This window comes from Equus caballus, chromosome 13, assembly GCF_041296265.1.
Source record: "Equus caballus isolate H_3958 breed thoroughbred chromosome 13, TB-T2T, whole genome shotgun sequence".
NCBI lineage: Eukaryota > Metazoa > Chordata > Mammalia > Perissodactyla > Equidae > Equus > Equus caballus.
Window position 1 is genome coordinate 30007380 of NC_091696.1, and position 16765 is coordinate 30024144.

The 16765-nt window shown below is 49.8% G+C and overlaps 1 protein-coding gene across 5 annotated transcripts in view; it reads right to left on the reverse strand.

Moving 5' to 3' along the window:
- Window positions 1-20: 20 nt before the first annotated feature.
- Window positions 21-16765, reverse strand: part of SRCAP (Snf2 related CREBBP activator protein) — a 31921-nt gene continuing 15176 nt past the window's right edge. For 3 of the 5 annotated variants that reach the window (XM_023655618.2, XM_023655616.2, XM_023655615.2), the window contains exons 19-34: window positions 16093-16262; window positions 15436-15701; window positions 14937-15224; window positions 14244-14408; window positions 13781-13966; window positions 13296-13562; window positions 11445-12946; window positions 7658-7923; window positions 7323-7525; window positions 5479-5648; window positions 5132-5328; window positions 4922-5036; window positions 4597-4716; window positions 3412-3606; window positions 3173-3256; window positions 21-3066 (exon numbers count right to left, since the gene is read on the reverse strand). In XM_023655618.2, the coding sequence (XP_023511386.2) occupies window positions 412-3066; window positions 3173-3256; window positions 3412-3606; window positions 4597-4716; window positions 4922-5036; window positions 5132-5328; window positions 5479-5648; window positions 7323-7525; window positions 7658-7923; window positions 11445-12946; window positions 13296-13562; window positions 13781-13966; window positions 14244-14408; window positions 14937-15224; window positions 15436-15701; window positions 16093-16262 (6849 nt within the window). In that variant the 3' untranslated portion in view covers window positions 21-411. The remainder of the gene's footprint in view (window positions 3067-3172; window positions 3257-3411; window positions 3607-4596; window positions 4717-4921; window positions 5037-5131; window positions 5329-5478; window positions 5649-7322; window positions 7526-7657; window positions 7924-11444; window positions 12947-13295; window positions 13563-13780; window positions 13967-14243; window positions 14409-14936; window positions 15225-15435; window positions 15702-16092; window positions 16263-16765) is intronic. The other 2 variants (XM_023655619.2, XM_070231902.1) reach the window with 1 other exon arrangement.

Below are 16765 nucleotides of genomic sequence, written 5' to 3' on the forward strand. Positions count from 1 at the left end.
AAGCCTCCTTACGCGGATGCTCATACAGAAACTAAGTTTATTATTTTTTCTTCTTAAAAAAAAAAAGAAAAAAAAACTCATTTAGCGAAGCCCCTCTCCCTTCCCCTAAGGGTTGGGGGCTGTGAAAGATAGCTGGGGAATCAAGTACAAGGGGGTGGGGACAGAGACTATCTTGCCACCCTTAACACTGCCCAGCCATGTGGGGTGGAAGGGAAGGGGATATGTGAAGAGCCCCATTTTCATGACAACCAGTTGCCTACCCCCTACTTTGGTGGAAAGAAGGGAGAAGGCCCCTATGTCTCCCTGGAGGCTTTCCTCCTCAAAAGACTTCAAGTAGTGGTTAACAGAGTCAGGCCTGGTTGTAGAGGGAGAGGGGCCATGGTAGAAAGCCCAGGTGGAGGGGTAGCCCATTCACGTCTTGGCCTTGCGGCCTCTGTGACTAATGGTAGGGCCAGCCAGGTGGGGAGGGGCACTGCTGCGCAGGATTCGCTGGTCCCCTTGGTTGGTAGCCCCACCAAGCCGGCGAGGGGCAGGTCGGCGGCGTAGGGTCCCATCCTCTTCCTCTTCCTCACCTGAGACTTCGGCCTCAGACTCCTCTACTGAACCCTCAGGCCCCAGGGGACTTGGGGGCTGTAGGCGGCCACGCTTTGCCAAGGCAGGACCCCCACCAACTGGGGCCCCTGCCCGTTTGCGAGGCACCTTCTCAGTCTCTAGCGGGGGGACTAGAGACCCTGGACGCAGCCGGGTTGAGCGCAATTTTGGAGCTAATGAGACCATGGGAGCTGTCAATTCTAACCCACCAGGCCCACTATCTAGATCCAGGTCATCCTGAATTACAGCCACCACCATGGACCCTTCACTCTTTCGTCCCCGCATTCCCTCTGCTTCAAGCCGCAAGCGGGCAAGGCGGGTGAGGGGGCGGCTTCCATCCTCATCAGAGGAACTACCCTCACTCTCCCCTTGAACCTGGGGTTGCCGCCGCCTCCCCAAGCCACAGCTCTCAAGGATAGAAGAGCTATCACGGTCCAAGACAGGCAGTTGACTGGGCCGAGGTGATGGTGGATTCTTGGGAGGTCGGCCCCGCTTCCGCTTGGGGGGGGATGTTGAAATGGTGAGAGTAGAGACAGTGTTGGCGACAGTAGCAGTGGGACAGGCTAGGAGTGGTGGAAGTGGTGGCAGGGGTGGTGGTAGTGGGAGTGGCTGTGTCCGGCTCTCTAAGTTGCCATCCCCTGGAGAGGAAATGGTCCCAGGAATGGGCAAATCTCGTGCCTTAGGGGGTCGCCCACGCCTTCTTTTCTCCACAGGTGACAGGATGGGCTCGGGTCTATGAATTGGCTGGGGTCCAAGAGGTTGGGGCCCAGGAATAACCTGGGGTCCCAGAACAGGCTCCGCAACAATAAGGGTTTCAGCCCCAGGGTCTGGGTCAGCCCCATTGGTTTTTCCCTTAGAGATGGATGAAGGCACCTCATCCACCCCGCGCCCAGCATCTGCTGGAGACCTGTTCTTCTTGGGGGGCCTCCCCCTCCGACGTTTCACAGCAGGAGGTGTGATGGCAAGCAATGCCCCTTCTCCATTCTCTGGGCTGCCCCCACCAGTCACCCCCAGCTCAATGCGACGGCGAGCTATGAAGGGCTGCTGAGTTGGGGTGGACAGTGAGGATGGGGGAGCAGCTTCACAGGGACCACTGGTGGAAGGTGAGGATTCCGGCCCTGACATGCTGCGGGTAGATGGGCTTCCCGGGCTGGCACCAGTCTCAGAGACCCCAGGCACTAGGGTGCTGGCAGTTCCCCGCTGCTGTCGCCGTCGCCTCACCAGTTCCTTTTCCTCTACAACAGTCACTAGCCGTCCTGGCAGCTTGCGAAGCACTTTGGGGCCTGGAGGCTGTCCTGGCCGACCAGCCCCCTGACCCCTAATTTCTACATCGGCACTGGTGCGACGCCGAGGGGGCCGGACAGGTGAAGAACCCTCAGGTGAGGAGGTGGCCGAGGATGAGGTTGATGGGGCTGCCACCTCAGCTGAAACACGTTCCTGTGGCTTCTCAGGGCTGGAGGTTGCGGTCTGGGACTCCACCAGCTCTTCTGAGTTCTTGTCAGCTTCCAACGGCTCCTGAAGCAGCTCATCAGATGCCACTGAGGGTGGGAGCTCCAGCCCATTGCTCTCACTCAGACACATAGGCACCTCCTCACCATCAGGCAGCACTGTGAGGATGGTCCCCTCGGCAGGCTCTGGCACCTCTTGCTCTTGACCGTTGGGGACACTGCCAGCCTCCAGAGTTGGGCTAGGTGCAGTAGAGGTGAGAGAAATGTTCTTCTCTGACATAGGCAGGATCTCAACAGCAACTGGCAACAGATCCTTAGCGGGCACAAGAGTAAGCGTCTCAGAACTGGCCATATCAGCCAGCTCCAGGGACTCAGTAGATGCCAATGTTTGTGCACACAGCTCTGCCTCAGGCTCCAAGCCCAAAGGGAGGTTGGTGACTGGCGGGGAGACGGGCACAGAAGGTAAACCAAGCAGGAGAGGGGAGGAAGGAGTTAAGAGAGAGGTTTGGGCTGGAGGTGGGGTATGAGCTGGTGGAGGGGTACAGGCAGGAGGAGGGGTACAGGCAGAAGAACAAGAGGGAGGAATCTGAGAAGGAAGAAGTGGGGGAGAAGGCAAGATATGGACAGGAAGCATGGTTATTGGATTTGGGGCTGAAATGGGGATTGGGGCAGGGATTGTAGCAGGAGCTGAGGCTGGAGTGGGTCGAGGCCTAGGAACTGGCCGGGGAACTCGCTCCCTGGCAGGACTGCAGCGGGGAGGTGTGGAGGTGCTGCGGGTGTGATGGGTGGATGTGACAGGAGTGTGGTTTGCCCCTTGAGTCTCAGCCCGGGCTCCACGTAGACGCTCACTGACGCGAGTCCCTGGCCTTTCAGGGGCCTTGGCTTTCTTACTGCGCCGGTGGCTGCCTCCACTAGTCCCAGAGGAAACCTCATCCCCAACCCCTGGCCCCTCCTCCTCCTCTTGGGGTAGGCGGAACACCTCCTCCTTGGCTTGGTCCAGGTCCTTGCGGGCAGCTTCCACTTGCTCCTACCAACAACAGAGCCCAAAGGGTGGTCAGAGGGAGGCAGGCAGGGTGGGGAGTAGGTACAAAGGAGCAGCTTCCCACTTGCATCCCTACCCTAGAAATACTCACTTCTGCCTGCTTGAGTTCCTCTCGGCTCACCTCCTCCAGTGAGGCTTCCAGGAATTTCATGGCATAACGCTCAATGGGGGTCAGCTGTGGGGAGGAGCAGTGGTAATGAACATACGGAGCTGGTGCCCAAGGCCCATCACCCTTGATTACATTCACCAGGGAAAATAAAACGAGGGTCATGGAGTCTAGAGGAAGGAGTTGCGCAGGGTGAGGTTAGAACTAGTGGGTCCAACACTGACCTGTTCTACAAGGGCAGCAATTTCCTGCTCAGCCCGGGACATTTCCTCATCCTCAGCCCCAGGCCGACCAGCCTCCTCTCCATCACCAGCAGGAAACACATCATTCTCATTGAATTCTGCAAGCTCAGCCACCTGTTCAGCCTTGGCCTGGGTGGCCGCACGGATATCCTCTTCATCCTCTGCCCGACACAATGCCTGCAAGGGTGTGGGTAAAAAAACCATGAAAATTAAAGAACTTTACATCTTATGACTTGATTCCAGCAAAAATCTGAGGCTAAGTTTATACCAAACCAGGTTTACAACAGAACTCAATTCTCTTCTGCGCCCTCAAAGCTACCAAAGCAACTCAGCGGTCCACATAGGATGGAATGGATTTGACTAGGATTCCCACAAGGGAGAAAATAACTGTTTTAGACCCCTAGCTCTACTGCCTTTCTGTTCGAGTTAGCCTTTAGATCTCTTTAGAAAAGCAGTCCCAGAAAGTTCTGAATACAAAAAAATCCCTAAGTCTTTTCTGCACTGAGACGACTCATGACAGACTAACCACATCTGATCTTTCCCTTGAGATGAATGTCCAGAGAGCTCACACCAAAGTCACTGGGTTCCAGAAGTAGCCTAGAGCATGCTCAGCCAAGAGGGAATGGCACTTGGTCGAGAAAAACATCCCCGTGATACTCTACACCTGTAGTTCCTAAACATCTGTCTACTTCTGAAAAAATACAATGCCTAAACCTCACCCTCCAAAATCATGATTTAGTTAACAGGGAGCTCAGGAATGAATCCTTTTAAAAGCTTTCCAAGTGATTCTATTATGCATCAACATTTGGAAAATACGAGTTTTTCACCATGTACAAAGCACTTCTTACATCCTACGCCATTTAATCCTCAGTTACTTCTTTGTCATTAGCATTTCAGAAAAGTGGAAAAGAGGCTCAGAAGATTAAACAGACTTGGTTTAACAAACACAATTATCAAGAAGCACTGTTGGAATTTAAACCTAGAACTGAGGACTCCTAATCCTGTCTTTTTTCTATGAAACCATGTGAACAAATAAACAACCTAATCACAACTACCAAAGGCCAACTGTAATCTGGGAAACAGCTCTTTCCCCCTGGACAAGCTCAACAGACTGAGACAATACACACTGTGACCATTAGCTCTATGGATAGCCCATTCTTTTATCACCTGCTCCAAGATATGGGTCTGCTTGCTAGCCACAGTCTCTTCCTCCTCTTCAGGGGCAGAGGGTAGAGATGAGCCAGATGGCTCCTCCAGGGGCATATCAAACAGCTCTCGGATGGTCTGCTTTGGAGAGAACAGAGAGAAAAGTGTCAGAGCCAATGGAATGCCGGTCTGAAGTCTACAGCTATGAGGCTGACAGCTCTTAGAAGTATCAGAAGCACCAGTGGTTGAAAGGGCAGGTCTGTGGAGGCCAAAGCACCCTCTTTAATAAGAGTGACTCCTACAGGCATAAGAGCTCACTCCTGCACAGGCTGGAAGATCTTAGTACCTGTTTAAAATAGGCTGTGGTGAAGTTGCCTCCCTCAATGGCCATGTCTCCCAACATTCTCTTCTGATTTGCCTTTTTTAGGATGTTCTCCTCCACTGTCCGTTCACTGATAAGCCTATAGGGTGATCAAAGCCATGTGTAAACAGCCAAATACATCAATAAAACCCTATCAGCAAAGGGGAAGCAAGGTGAGGGGAGACTAGGCAATACCTATAAATGTGGACATCTCGAGTCTGGCCAATTCGGTGACAGCGATCCTGGGCCTGAGCATCCATGGTGGGATTCCAGTCGCTGTCATAAAACACAACAGTGTCTGCTCCTGTTAGATTCACACCCACACCCCCACTCCGAGTTGAAAGGATGAAGCAGAAGATGCGTTTGTCTGCATTGAATCGTTCCATCAAGGCCTAGAGGGAAAGGGAAAAAAGAATAGTATTGGGAGACATATCCCCAAAAACAGACCCAAGGCTTAGTGGGGCCCCTCCTGGGACCCCAAGGCCTGGAAAAGGGAGACGGAGCTTAGGTGAGCCGCTAAGGGCTGCAGATGCCTGTGTTACCTGTCTCTGTTCAACTCTAGTAGACCCATCCAGACGCAAGTAGAGGTGGCCGTGGTAGGTGAGAAACTGCTCCAATACATCCAGCATTCGGGTCATCTGGGTGAATATGAGCACCCGGTGGCCCTCCGCCTTCAGCTGTCGCAAGAGCACTGCCAATGTTTGCAACTTTCCTGAAGAGATACGAAGGGGTAAAGGAAGCTAGCTATAAGCTGGAATGGGGCTCAGCACTAGAAGGCTGTAGTCGAAAAATAATCAAAGCTTTAGGCCAGGGTTTCGATTAGCCTAGCAGATCAAAAGTATTTAACTTCACGTTTTGTCCCCTGAAGGGCTCCCCTCTTCAGTCTGTTCTCGTCTTAGATCTAACCTCCCTGAGTAGAACCAGGGATAGGGTAACACAGACCCTGAATGTGAAAAAAGGAATCCTCAATGGTGTGTGAGCAAGAGATGTTTAAGTACCACACTGAGTTAAACTAGCTGAAACACAGAACTGATTCATAGGATAGACATCAACAGATCTGTTGATGGCATGGCTTACAGACAAGGACTGAAGGTCACTGAGCTCAGAACTATAGAGACAGGATCTTAGGAGCTTATCTACTTCAACTTTCCATCAAACAAAGAAATAACTTCTGTAACATTTCTGATAAGTCGATTCAAACACTTTTAACAAAGACTTTCAATTCATGTACTCCGAATGGTTTCAAACATTATAAAATTACTTTTTTACTAAAATATGTATTGAGCACATATTAATAAAAATTCTGCTTTCAGGGCTGGCCCGGTGGCGCAGCAGTTAAGTTCGCATGTTCTGCTTCTCAGTGGCCCGGGGTTCGCCGGTTCGGATCCCAGGTGTGGACAGGGCACTGCTTGGAACACCATGCTGTGGTAGGCATCCCACATATAAAAAGTAGAGGATGATGGGCACAGATGTTAGCTCAGGGCCAGGCTTCCTTAGCAAAAAAGAGGAGGACTGGCAGTAGTTAGTTCAGGGCTAATCTTCCTCAAAAAAAAAAAAGAAAAAAAATTCTGCTTTCTTACATCCTAAGACATTTAGGAACTCTCCAAACATGTTACTATAGAAATATCTGTGCAGGGTTGTGACAGAAACTATTCGCTACTGTCCAACAGCCATTCTTGGTTAACAGAACCTGATTAACACTAGGGATACCTGGCACAGATTCCTTGATCTCAGGGAAGGCAAGCCCCAACTCAATCCCAGAAAATGAATCCTGACTGATCCAAATAAGACATAGTTCTTCTTTGCCATTTCCCTTTGTCAGTGACTGCTCTAGGGAAGGGCTCGTGGCTCACTGCTGAACTGGCCATACTCCACTATTCTCAGCATTTCTCATTAAGTAAACAATAAATGCTCCTGTAGTTTAAGCCACTGTTGGTTGGTTATCTGTTACCTGCCACCAAATGCATTCTAACCAATAGGATTCTAACCAAAAGACAGGATTCCTTGTCTTTTCCCAAAAGGAAATTTACTATTTAATGTATAGTCTTATATACCACACACCTTTTTCCATAAATCTAAAAACTCTATGCTGTTATCTCATTCGCCATTGCATCTCAAATGATTAGTAAAATATAATACATGTTCACAAAATAAATCACTGAATGAATAAATGAGTTAGCACACATTGTCAACTTTCATCAAATCCATAAATGTCAAGAATCCATAAGGCCTACATTTCTCTACCTGGTCCATAAGCATAACCTAAAACTCTCTAATGTTTAGTGAAATCCACACAGACCTTACATACAGCATCCCTCTCATATAACAGTCTTGCTACTAAGACAGGAAAAAAGGTCAAGGGATCCTCACTGGCCAATGAACTCACCACAATCATACTGGATGAGCCTCAAGTCAGGGAACTGGGTGCGCATGTTACATACAATACGGTGCAGAGGACGAGCCCGGGGCCAGAGCTCACAGGCCAACTGCTCCTGGAAGGCTGCCTGACGTGGGGCCAGCCAAGGAGGTGGGTGGCAGGCATGTAGGGAAGGGGGAGGTGCCTCCACAGGAGGCATGACAAAGATGAACCTGAGAAAGGAAGAAGGCAAGCAGTATAAAAGATGGAACTCTAAAAGGCCCCATCACCTTCACCAGCCCTAATCAACACATGCACTCAGAGGCCCCAAGACCCTCTTCCCATTAGCACTTAGCCCTGCCAACCTCTCAATGATTTCTGACAGCTGGTCTAGTCGTTGCTGGGGAAACAGTACAGCCTGGCGGGCAGCCTCGGTATAAGTCCAAAAGGTGGGATGGCTGGGACCAGGAGAATGAGGGCCGATGGGGCTGGCAACAGGTTGGGGCAGGGTACAGAAATCCAAGACTTCAGTCCCATACACTGGTGCCAGGGCCCCATGAGCCTCACTAAGTTGGAAAATCCGTTCCAGGCGTTCAGACCGCTGCCGCTTCCGCTTTTCCTCCAAAGAGTCCTGGGGATGAGAAGAAAAAAAAACAGAAAAAGTAATCAGTGTCCTCAAAGAAAACCTGACAATTCCTCCCAGAGTTAAACATAATATACGGAAACCATAAGACTAAAAAATACACTATGCTTTTAGTGCTTTCCCAAGTTGTCAGTAATGGGAGTTACTCCTTTCACAATGTCAAATGAAACTTCTCCGCAAGAGAAAACTAATCTTTCCACACCACCAAAACAGAATGCTTAAATATTCAAAATTAGGATTCACAAACCCAATAAGCTTATAGAATGGATGATTTGTGGGAATTTTCCTATGTAACACTTAACTCCAGAACACCCAAGTTAATTTCTCTTCTTGCAGTGGATCCAAAACAATTATTAAAAGCCTTCCCCAAATCACTGACCAGGATACAGAGGGGCTAATGAAATCCATAGCAGGAAGGTTTCTGCCAGTGGCCAGAATGGAATGGGGTGAGATGGGAACAGCTAACCAGACATTTAGGTATCATCACCCTCAAAGAGAAAAGGGGGGTGCCTTAGCAGACAGGAACCTGTATGACTTTGACCCAATCCATTCCCATCTCTGTGCTTCCAGTTTCACAGACCATAAAACCACCAAACTCGGGCCTGCCCGGTGGCCAAGTGGTTAAGTTCGCATGCTCTGCTTCAGCAACCCAGTGTGTTGCCAGTTCAGATCCTGGGGGCGGACATGGCACCACTCATCAAGCCATACTGAAGTGTTGTTCCACATAGCACAACCAGAGGCACTTACAACCAGAATATACAACTATGTACTGGGGGAGCCTCAGGGAGAAGGAAAAACAAAAAACTCCACCAAACTCTTTTTTTTTTGTAGCATTTATAATACTTGTAGTGTTACATTTGTATAATTCTTTGATTAATGTCTTCTACCTACTAAACTATAAGCCCCATGTAACATGAGCCATATCTGATTTTGCTCACTATAATCACCAGTATCTAGCTCAGTACTTGGCATAAAGTAGGCTCTCAATAAACATCTGTTATTAGAATGAACAAATAATGAAGGACTCCAGTAGATAGTCCTAAAAAACAGCAGTGTCCTAAATCTCCCTTCTTGACTGCTACCTTAAACTTGGCCTCTTGGGTCCTGTTGATCTGAGGAAAAAAGCATCCTAGCAGAGCGAAAAATCAACACAGGCCAGCTCTCAAAAGTAGTAGCAAGAGGGGCTGGCCCCGTGGCCGAATGGTTAAGTTTGCGCACTTCCCTTAGGTGGCCCAGGGTTTCGCCAGTTCGGATCCTGGGCATGGACACGGCACCGCTCATCAAGCCATGCTGAGGCGGCATCCCACATGCCACAACTAGAAGGATCCACAACTAAAAATATGCAACTGTGTACCGGGGGGCTTGGGGAGAAGAAGGAAAAATAAAAAAATAATAAATAAAAACTTAAAAAAAAACGTAGTAGCAAGGGAGAAAATATTTGTAAATCATGTATTTCAAAAGGGACTTGTAACCAGAATAAAGAACTCTTACAATTCAATAATAAAAAATAACCCAACTAAAAAGAGAAAAAAATCTGAACAAACATTTCTTGAAAGAAGACAAATGACCAACAACCACTGAAAAGATCCTCGACATCATTAGCCAGCAGGAAAATGCAAATCAAAGCCACAAGATTCACACCCACTAAGATGGCTATAATTAATAAAAGACATTAACAAGTGTTAACAAAGATGTAGAGAACCTGGACCCCTTACAGGCTGTTGGTGGGAATGTAATGGTACACCCACTTTGGAAAAACAGTCTGGCAGTTCCTCAAAAGGTTAAACATAGTTGCCATATGACTGAGCAATTCCACACCTAGGTACACATCCAATATAACTGAAAACAAATGAAAAGACACAAAATCTTATACATGAATGTTCATAGCAACATTATTGATAACAGCCAAAAATAATCCAGATGTCCCCATCAACTGAGGAATAGATATATAAAATGTGGTATATATCTATACAATGGAATATTATTCAGCAATAAAAAGAAATAAAGTATTGATGTATGCTATAACATGGATGAACCTCAGAAACATTACGCTAAGTGAAAAAAGCCAGTCACAAAAGACCATGTATTATATGACTCCACAGGCAAATCTATAGACAGAGCAGACAGTGGTTACCTAGAGCAAGGAGGGATGGAGGGGTTAGGGGATGATGGCTAAGGGTGTGGGGTTTCTTTTTAGGGCCATGAAAATGTTCTAAAGTTGATTGTGGTGATGGTTGCACAACTCTGTAAAAATACTAAAAGCCACTAAATTGTACACACTTTAGATGGGTGAACTGCATGGTATGTGATTTACACCTCAAACTGTTTAAAGAAAAAGAACTCAAGAAGCTGCTACGTACTTGCAGAGCAACAAAATTTAGCAAACCATGAAGTTATCACCCTTGGGCTAGATCTAGGCTCTCTTCTACTTCCAACAAGCCAGACCAACCATGCAGCATTAGAAACAGATCAAAGGTAGAGTCGGTGGCACCGATGGAGTGTGAGGGACTGAGCAAAGAATAAGAAGCAGCTCTAATAAGAGTAAGAAAAAGACAAGAGGGCCTGGAGGGACTCACTAGACCTTCTCCTTATTTGTTCCTGGGGTTATTTACTCTGAGTTTTAAGTTTAACTTAACCAAACACATACAGAATATATATATGACAGAAAAAAATGTTTAACAGTTCATCAAGGGACAGGGAAGAGAGTTCTTACTGCCCACTTAATCACCATGGAGGTAAAAAACTACAAGAGATGAGAGGCAAAGTCAGAGGCTCATGATCTTTAGGGAACTGTAGTCCATGGTGTCACCCTGCCCTAGAAGTTAAAATATTTGACAATAGTGGTGGTTTTAACAAGTGAGAAAAGTTTTCCTGTCTCTGAGGACTGCCCCTCGTGGGGAATGGAGTCAGCCCAACTTTGTTCTCAAAAGTTGCGTAACCTCTGTAACATCATTTAGTGGGCTAGTTTCTTCACTTGTAAAATGAGGCAATTAGATGCTAACACTCAAAAGAGTAAGCAAGAACCAAAGAGGCCAACAGTAACAAGGAAGCCTTGAACACATCAGTAATAAATAGTTTTAAAAGCACATTAGGGGGCCAGCCCAGTGGTGTACTGGTTAGGTTCGTGTGCTCCGCTTCACTGGCCCGGGGTTTGCAGGTTGGTATCCCGCTCATCAAGCCACCCTGTGGCGGCGTCCCATACACAAAGTAGAGGAAGACTGGCACAGATGTTAGTTCAGGGACAATCTTCCTCACAAAAAATAAAAGCACATTAGGTCCTCAACTCCCCTCTGAGAAACATAGAACATGGATTATTACTCCCATTTTACAGGTAAGAGTACAGGTTCAGGGAACAGAAGGGACTTGTCCAATGGTACTCAAGTATTAGGTCCACAAAACTAGGCTTTGTAATTTACCAAGACAAAAGTGACATTCTGTTCCATCTACTCTACCAACACTCCAAAGAAACTCAACTTCCTTTCCCTCTCCTGTGAGGCAGTAAAACTTACCAGGTAGAAAGGGGAACGAGGTGGTGGTGGGGGTTGGCGTCGAGGCCGGGAACCACTGAACGAGGTAGCAGTGGAGGGAGGGCTGGGGGGACCAGAGAGCAATGTCAGTGTCTCAGGCTCATCCTTGGAAACAGGCAGCCGGGATACCATGGTGACAGGCAAGGGAGCGGCGCCAGATGCTGAAACCACAAGGGAGGATGCCTGGGAAGCTGGGGCCTGTGTTGAGGCTGGGGCCAGTGCCAGAGTCTGAGCTGCAGTTGGGCCCAAGGTGGGCACTGGAACTGGGGCGGGGTTCAAGGTCAGTGTTTGCACTGAAGCTGGGGCCAGGAGTGAAGCAGATGATGATACTGGAGCCAAAGTCAGCGTGTGAGCTGGGGCCAGGCCCATCGGAGAAGCTGGAGCCAGAGACAGCGTCTGAGATGGACCCAGTGGTGGTCCTGGTGCCAAAGACAGTGTCTGGGCTGGAGCTGGTACTAGTGATGATGCTGGAGTCAATGACAATGTCTGAGCTGGAAAGGACCCCTGGGAGTTCCCTGCTCCCAAAGAGAGTGTCTGAGAAGGAGACGAGCCACCAAGAGTGGATGCTAAAGCTGGAGCTAAGGCCAGTGTCTGTGTAGAAGCCGGGCTCGGAAGAGGTGACGGAACTGGGGCTGGTACCATAGTTTGAGTTGATGATGGAGCCAACACAGGAGGTGGGGCTGGCACCAGTGAAGAAGCTGAGGCTAAAGGAGTTCCCGGAGTAGATGATGAAGCCAGAACTGGAGTCTGCGATGGAGCCAGTACAGGAGCGGGACCTGGCGATGGAGCCAGGACTGGAAGAGGAGCCAGGGAAGGAGCTGGAGAAGGCGCCAGGATTGCTGTCTGTGGAGCCACCATGGGAGCCAGAGAGGTGGCTAGAGCCTGAGATGCAGAAGGTGCTGGAGCCAGAAGGGAAGCCTGAGCTGGAGCTGGATTTGGTGCTGCCGGAAAAGGATTGGCCAGAGCAGAAGCTGGCACCAGGACAGGTGAACATGCTGGGGCCATGGCTGAGTTCAACCCTGGAACGTGTGAAGAGGTTGGAGCCAACAACAGAGGGTGACCCGGTGCCTGAGATGGGGACAGGGATGGAGTTGTGGCCAAACCTAGAGTCAAGGCTGACGCTGACGGGGAAGCCCCAGCTGGTGCCAAAGAGGGAGGTCCAGGAGCCGCTGAGACAACAGGTGCCAGTGCTGGAGTCACATTGGTCAACAGAGCTGGACCCGAAGGCGAAACAGGCAAGGGGGTTGATATGGGAATGGTGACTGGAGCGGAGGCTGGGGCAGGAAGTGTGGAGGAGATAGAGATGGGGAGTGAAGATGACACTGGAAGTGAGACTGTAGAGGACACAGGACTAGCAAGGGTAGAGGAGTTGGGAACTGGCACTGGAGAAGAGGCTGGCCCAGGGAGTGAGGCTGGCCCAGGGAGTGAGGATGGCACAGGGACAGGAGAAGAGATGGCCAAGGGAGCAGCTCCGGGTGCTGAAGCTGTGGAGACAGAGGATGAGTTAGCCCCAGAGTTACTCCCTCTATTACCCTGTCCCACCCTTTCCCTTACCCTACCCGCCCAGCTTCACCTGTTTCCCAAAAAACCTTCACTCCCACACCATGAGGTCAAAGATCCAAAGAATCTGACAACTTAACATTTCCTTTCTTTCCAAGGATCCAAGAAATGTATCTTGGAATTAGGCAAGGGCTCCACAGCCCAGTTCTGGGGCTCACTGCAAAATGAATCAGTATGCTGATAATTAAGAGATCTGTTGTGACTAAGAAACCCTCAGGGCCACCCTATCTCCATTCCTGACAAAAATTTCTGGCCTCAGCCACCTGGACTCACCACTGACTTCGGGCGAAGGACTGTGGACCAGCTTGAGAAGGGGCCTCACCAGAGTGGACGTGGGTATGGGGGCCCGGGCAGTACCCAGAGTAGGTGTGGGTAGTCGGCCAGGGGTTAATGTGGGGCGTGGAGTCAACACAGCTGGAAGCCCAGAGCTTGGAGGTCGGGGTGCTGGGGCCAACGGAGGAACAGGAGTCAGTCCATCCCGAGGGGCCTGTCTCACTACAATCTTCACCACGCCTGTATTATTCACCATGGTTGGTGGCACTGCAAGAGGAAGCTACATTGAGGGGAAGGTAGAAAAGAAACAAGAGACCCAAAGGATAGAAGTAGTCCAGGGGCAGGAAAGGGTAGCAGAAAGATATCCAAGATACTGGCTAGGGAAAGCAACACTGAGGGAAGGCTGGACAGACAGTAGCCCACGGTATGCCTGGAAAGACCAAGGCCAGCAAGGGCTAAGTAAGTAGGAAGGCCAGGAGCCTCACCCTGGTTAGCAGCAAGCGGAAGGCTGAGGCCAGTAGGGGCAGGGGTGGTGCTGGGGGTCGAAGAAGGCAGCACAGAGACAGGGGTAGGGCCAGGGGTCGGGGCCACGGCCTGGATGAGGGCCACATGGGCAGGCTGGCTGATGAGGTGGTGCTGCCCCCCTGCTGACACCAGGTGCACCACATTCCCTGGGTTAAGGGAAGAGAGAAAGAGAGAGAGAAGCAGCCATCAGCTGGAGGAGGACAGAGGCAAAGGCAAGAGGAGAAAGAAAGAATAGAGAGAAGATAACTTTTCTAGAATGACCTCATCCCTACCTTTATTAAAAGACCCCCTCCAACCATTCCCCTTGGCCCCACCCACCAAAAGCTAGGGAAAGAAACATAAAGGCTGACATCTGAAGAGCCACAAAAACAAGGGGACAAGGAAGAGGAGGAAAAAGGCAGGACGGGGGTGGGTTTTACCTACTTTGCAGCGGGCGGGGCTGCCCCACAGCAAGCTGGCGCACCTGGGCACCAGTCAAAGTCAGCTTGTTGCCCTGGATTTGGAAGGTGAGAGGTTTGCTTCCCCCTGCACTAGCCACTGGACGTTGTGCCAGTGAGGCCAACTGCCCGATGCTGACCACTTCACCTGCTATGAACAAAGAAGGGGCTTAATGTACACAGCGCTCACTCTGTTCAACACCACTTCTCAGACCCTCATGAGGCACACGTCTCCAGTTCCTCCGACCCATCCCCTCAATTTACCATATTCCAACAAACTTGGTCTTAATCTACAGCCTTTGAACTTTTGACATGCTACTTACTCCTTCCAAGCCCACTTGTCTGCCTAACCATCTCCTTCACATCCTCTAATGGCCTGCTACCATACTGAGCTAATCACCACCCCCTCCTCTACACTGCCCTTTTATCCCAAACAATTTTCTCTTGCTAGGCTTACCACTATTTATTTATCCATGTGTTATCTCCTCCACTAGACTGTGAACTCCTCAAGGGCTCTTACTTGATTATGAATTACCAATGTGTGGCAAAATACCTAACATATATTAGCTACCTAGAATTTGATACTCTCATATTCCCAAGCTTTTCTTCTACAGCTCCATGGCATATAAGCCTTCCTCCATCTCAAGTCTCTCACCCTCACAGAGCCCTGGGAACTTACAAGGCAGGCGAGCCTGCATATCAGGAGACAGGATGAGGCGCTGTGATGCAGGAGTAGGTGCTGGCACTGCTGTGGTGGGAGCAGTGGCTATGGTCGTAGAGGTGGTGGTGGCAGCAGCAGAAGGGAAGGTGTAGCCTGGTGGTACTGTCAGGGGCTTCAAAAGGCTGGAAGAGCCTGGGGGTGGGGCAGGGCTCAGGCGAACAGGGGCAGGTGGGGCCGGCTTCAGGGACAGGGTTGGCGTGGGAGGCCGTGAGGTCCCACTCAGGACCCCCAGGGGGGATGGCAACACTGTAGACACAAAGCAAACACCTGTCAGATATACCCTGACTAGAGCCTTAGCCTGCTCCCAGAAGGCTCCATACATACTCCTTTCCAGCCCGTCAAACACCACACCCCTGACTCCAACCCAGCTGCTCAAACACTAATTTCATTACTTCTTTCCCAATCTGAACAATCGCCTGAAGCACCCCCCCAGTATCCTGGCTCCTTTGCAACTCACCCTGGGGTAGAGGACCACTGTTTGGTTGCAGTGGGGGCAACAGAACAGGGCCAGGAGGCCGGGATGCTGGAATAAGCGGGGGCCCAGCAGGTGAGGCTGACACCATCAGTGGTGCTGGCAGCACTGGGGGGGTCGGGCCAGGGGTAGGCGGGGCTGAGAGCTCAGGGCCTGGAGGGGGTCGAACTGGGACAGGGCCCAGGGGGGTCCGTGGGCTGTTCACCACCACCACTGTCCGGCCTTCTTGCTTGGGCACTGGCTGCAGCATCCTGTGAGCAAAAAACAAGGGAGTGGGTAGGGGGTAAAGGGAGAATAAGGATTAGGAAAAGAAAGGAATAAGGAAGATGATGCAGACAGACAGAGATTATAAAAGCAAAGTGAGGAGAGGAAAAAGACACAAAGGAGAAAGAGGGAAAGAAATTCAAGATAACCAAAAAGCACCAAACAGAGGGAGGGGGAAAAAAAAATCAGTGACAAATACAAAGGCGTGGGACCCACTTCTACTTATTCTCTCCCCCAATCCATCCATAGTATTTTGCATCCATTCCATACAAACATTCTGGCCTAGCCTCCAACTCTTTCCTTTTCACCCCAACTCCCCCCAGGCAGCTGTAGCCACTTTTTCTAGGCACCCATCCCCTTATTCCTCAGCCCTAGTACCTGTTGACCTTCATCTTGACTGGCTTGGGCCGGGGTGGGGGGTCAGGAGCAGTAGCAACCTCGAGCAGTGCCCGGCGGGAGAGGCGGTGTCGGGGTAGAAATGTGTCAGCCTCATATCTAGAGACACGACCCTCCAGGCCAATAAGATCAAAGCGACCCATGTCTATCCGCTGGCACAAAAAAGGAACACAAAAGCATGATGTCAAAGGGGCCAGTGTGGCAATGATTTCTTGGATATGACACCAAAAGTAAAGGCAACAACAACAACAACAAATCGATAAATTAGGCTGCATTAAAGGACACTATGTACAGAGTGAAAAGGCAACCCACAGAGTGGAACAAGACAGTATTTGCAAATCATGTATCCGGTAAGGGGTTAACATCCAGACTATACAAAGAACTTCTACAACTCAACAACAAAAACACAAACAACCCAATGAAAAAATCAGCAAAAGTCTTGAATAGTCATTTCTCTGAAGAAAATATATAATAAGTACATGAAAAGATGCTCAATATCACTAATCATTAGGGAAACGAAAATCAAAATCAGTGAGGTACCACCTAATACTCGAGATAGCTATTAGCAAAAAACCAAAATAAGGGGCTGGCCCCACGGCTGAGTGGTTAAGTTCGCGCGCTCTGCCGCAGGTGGCCCAGTGTTTCATTGGTTCGA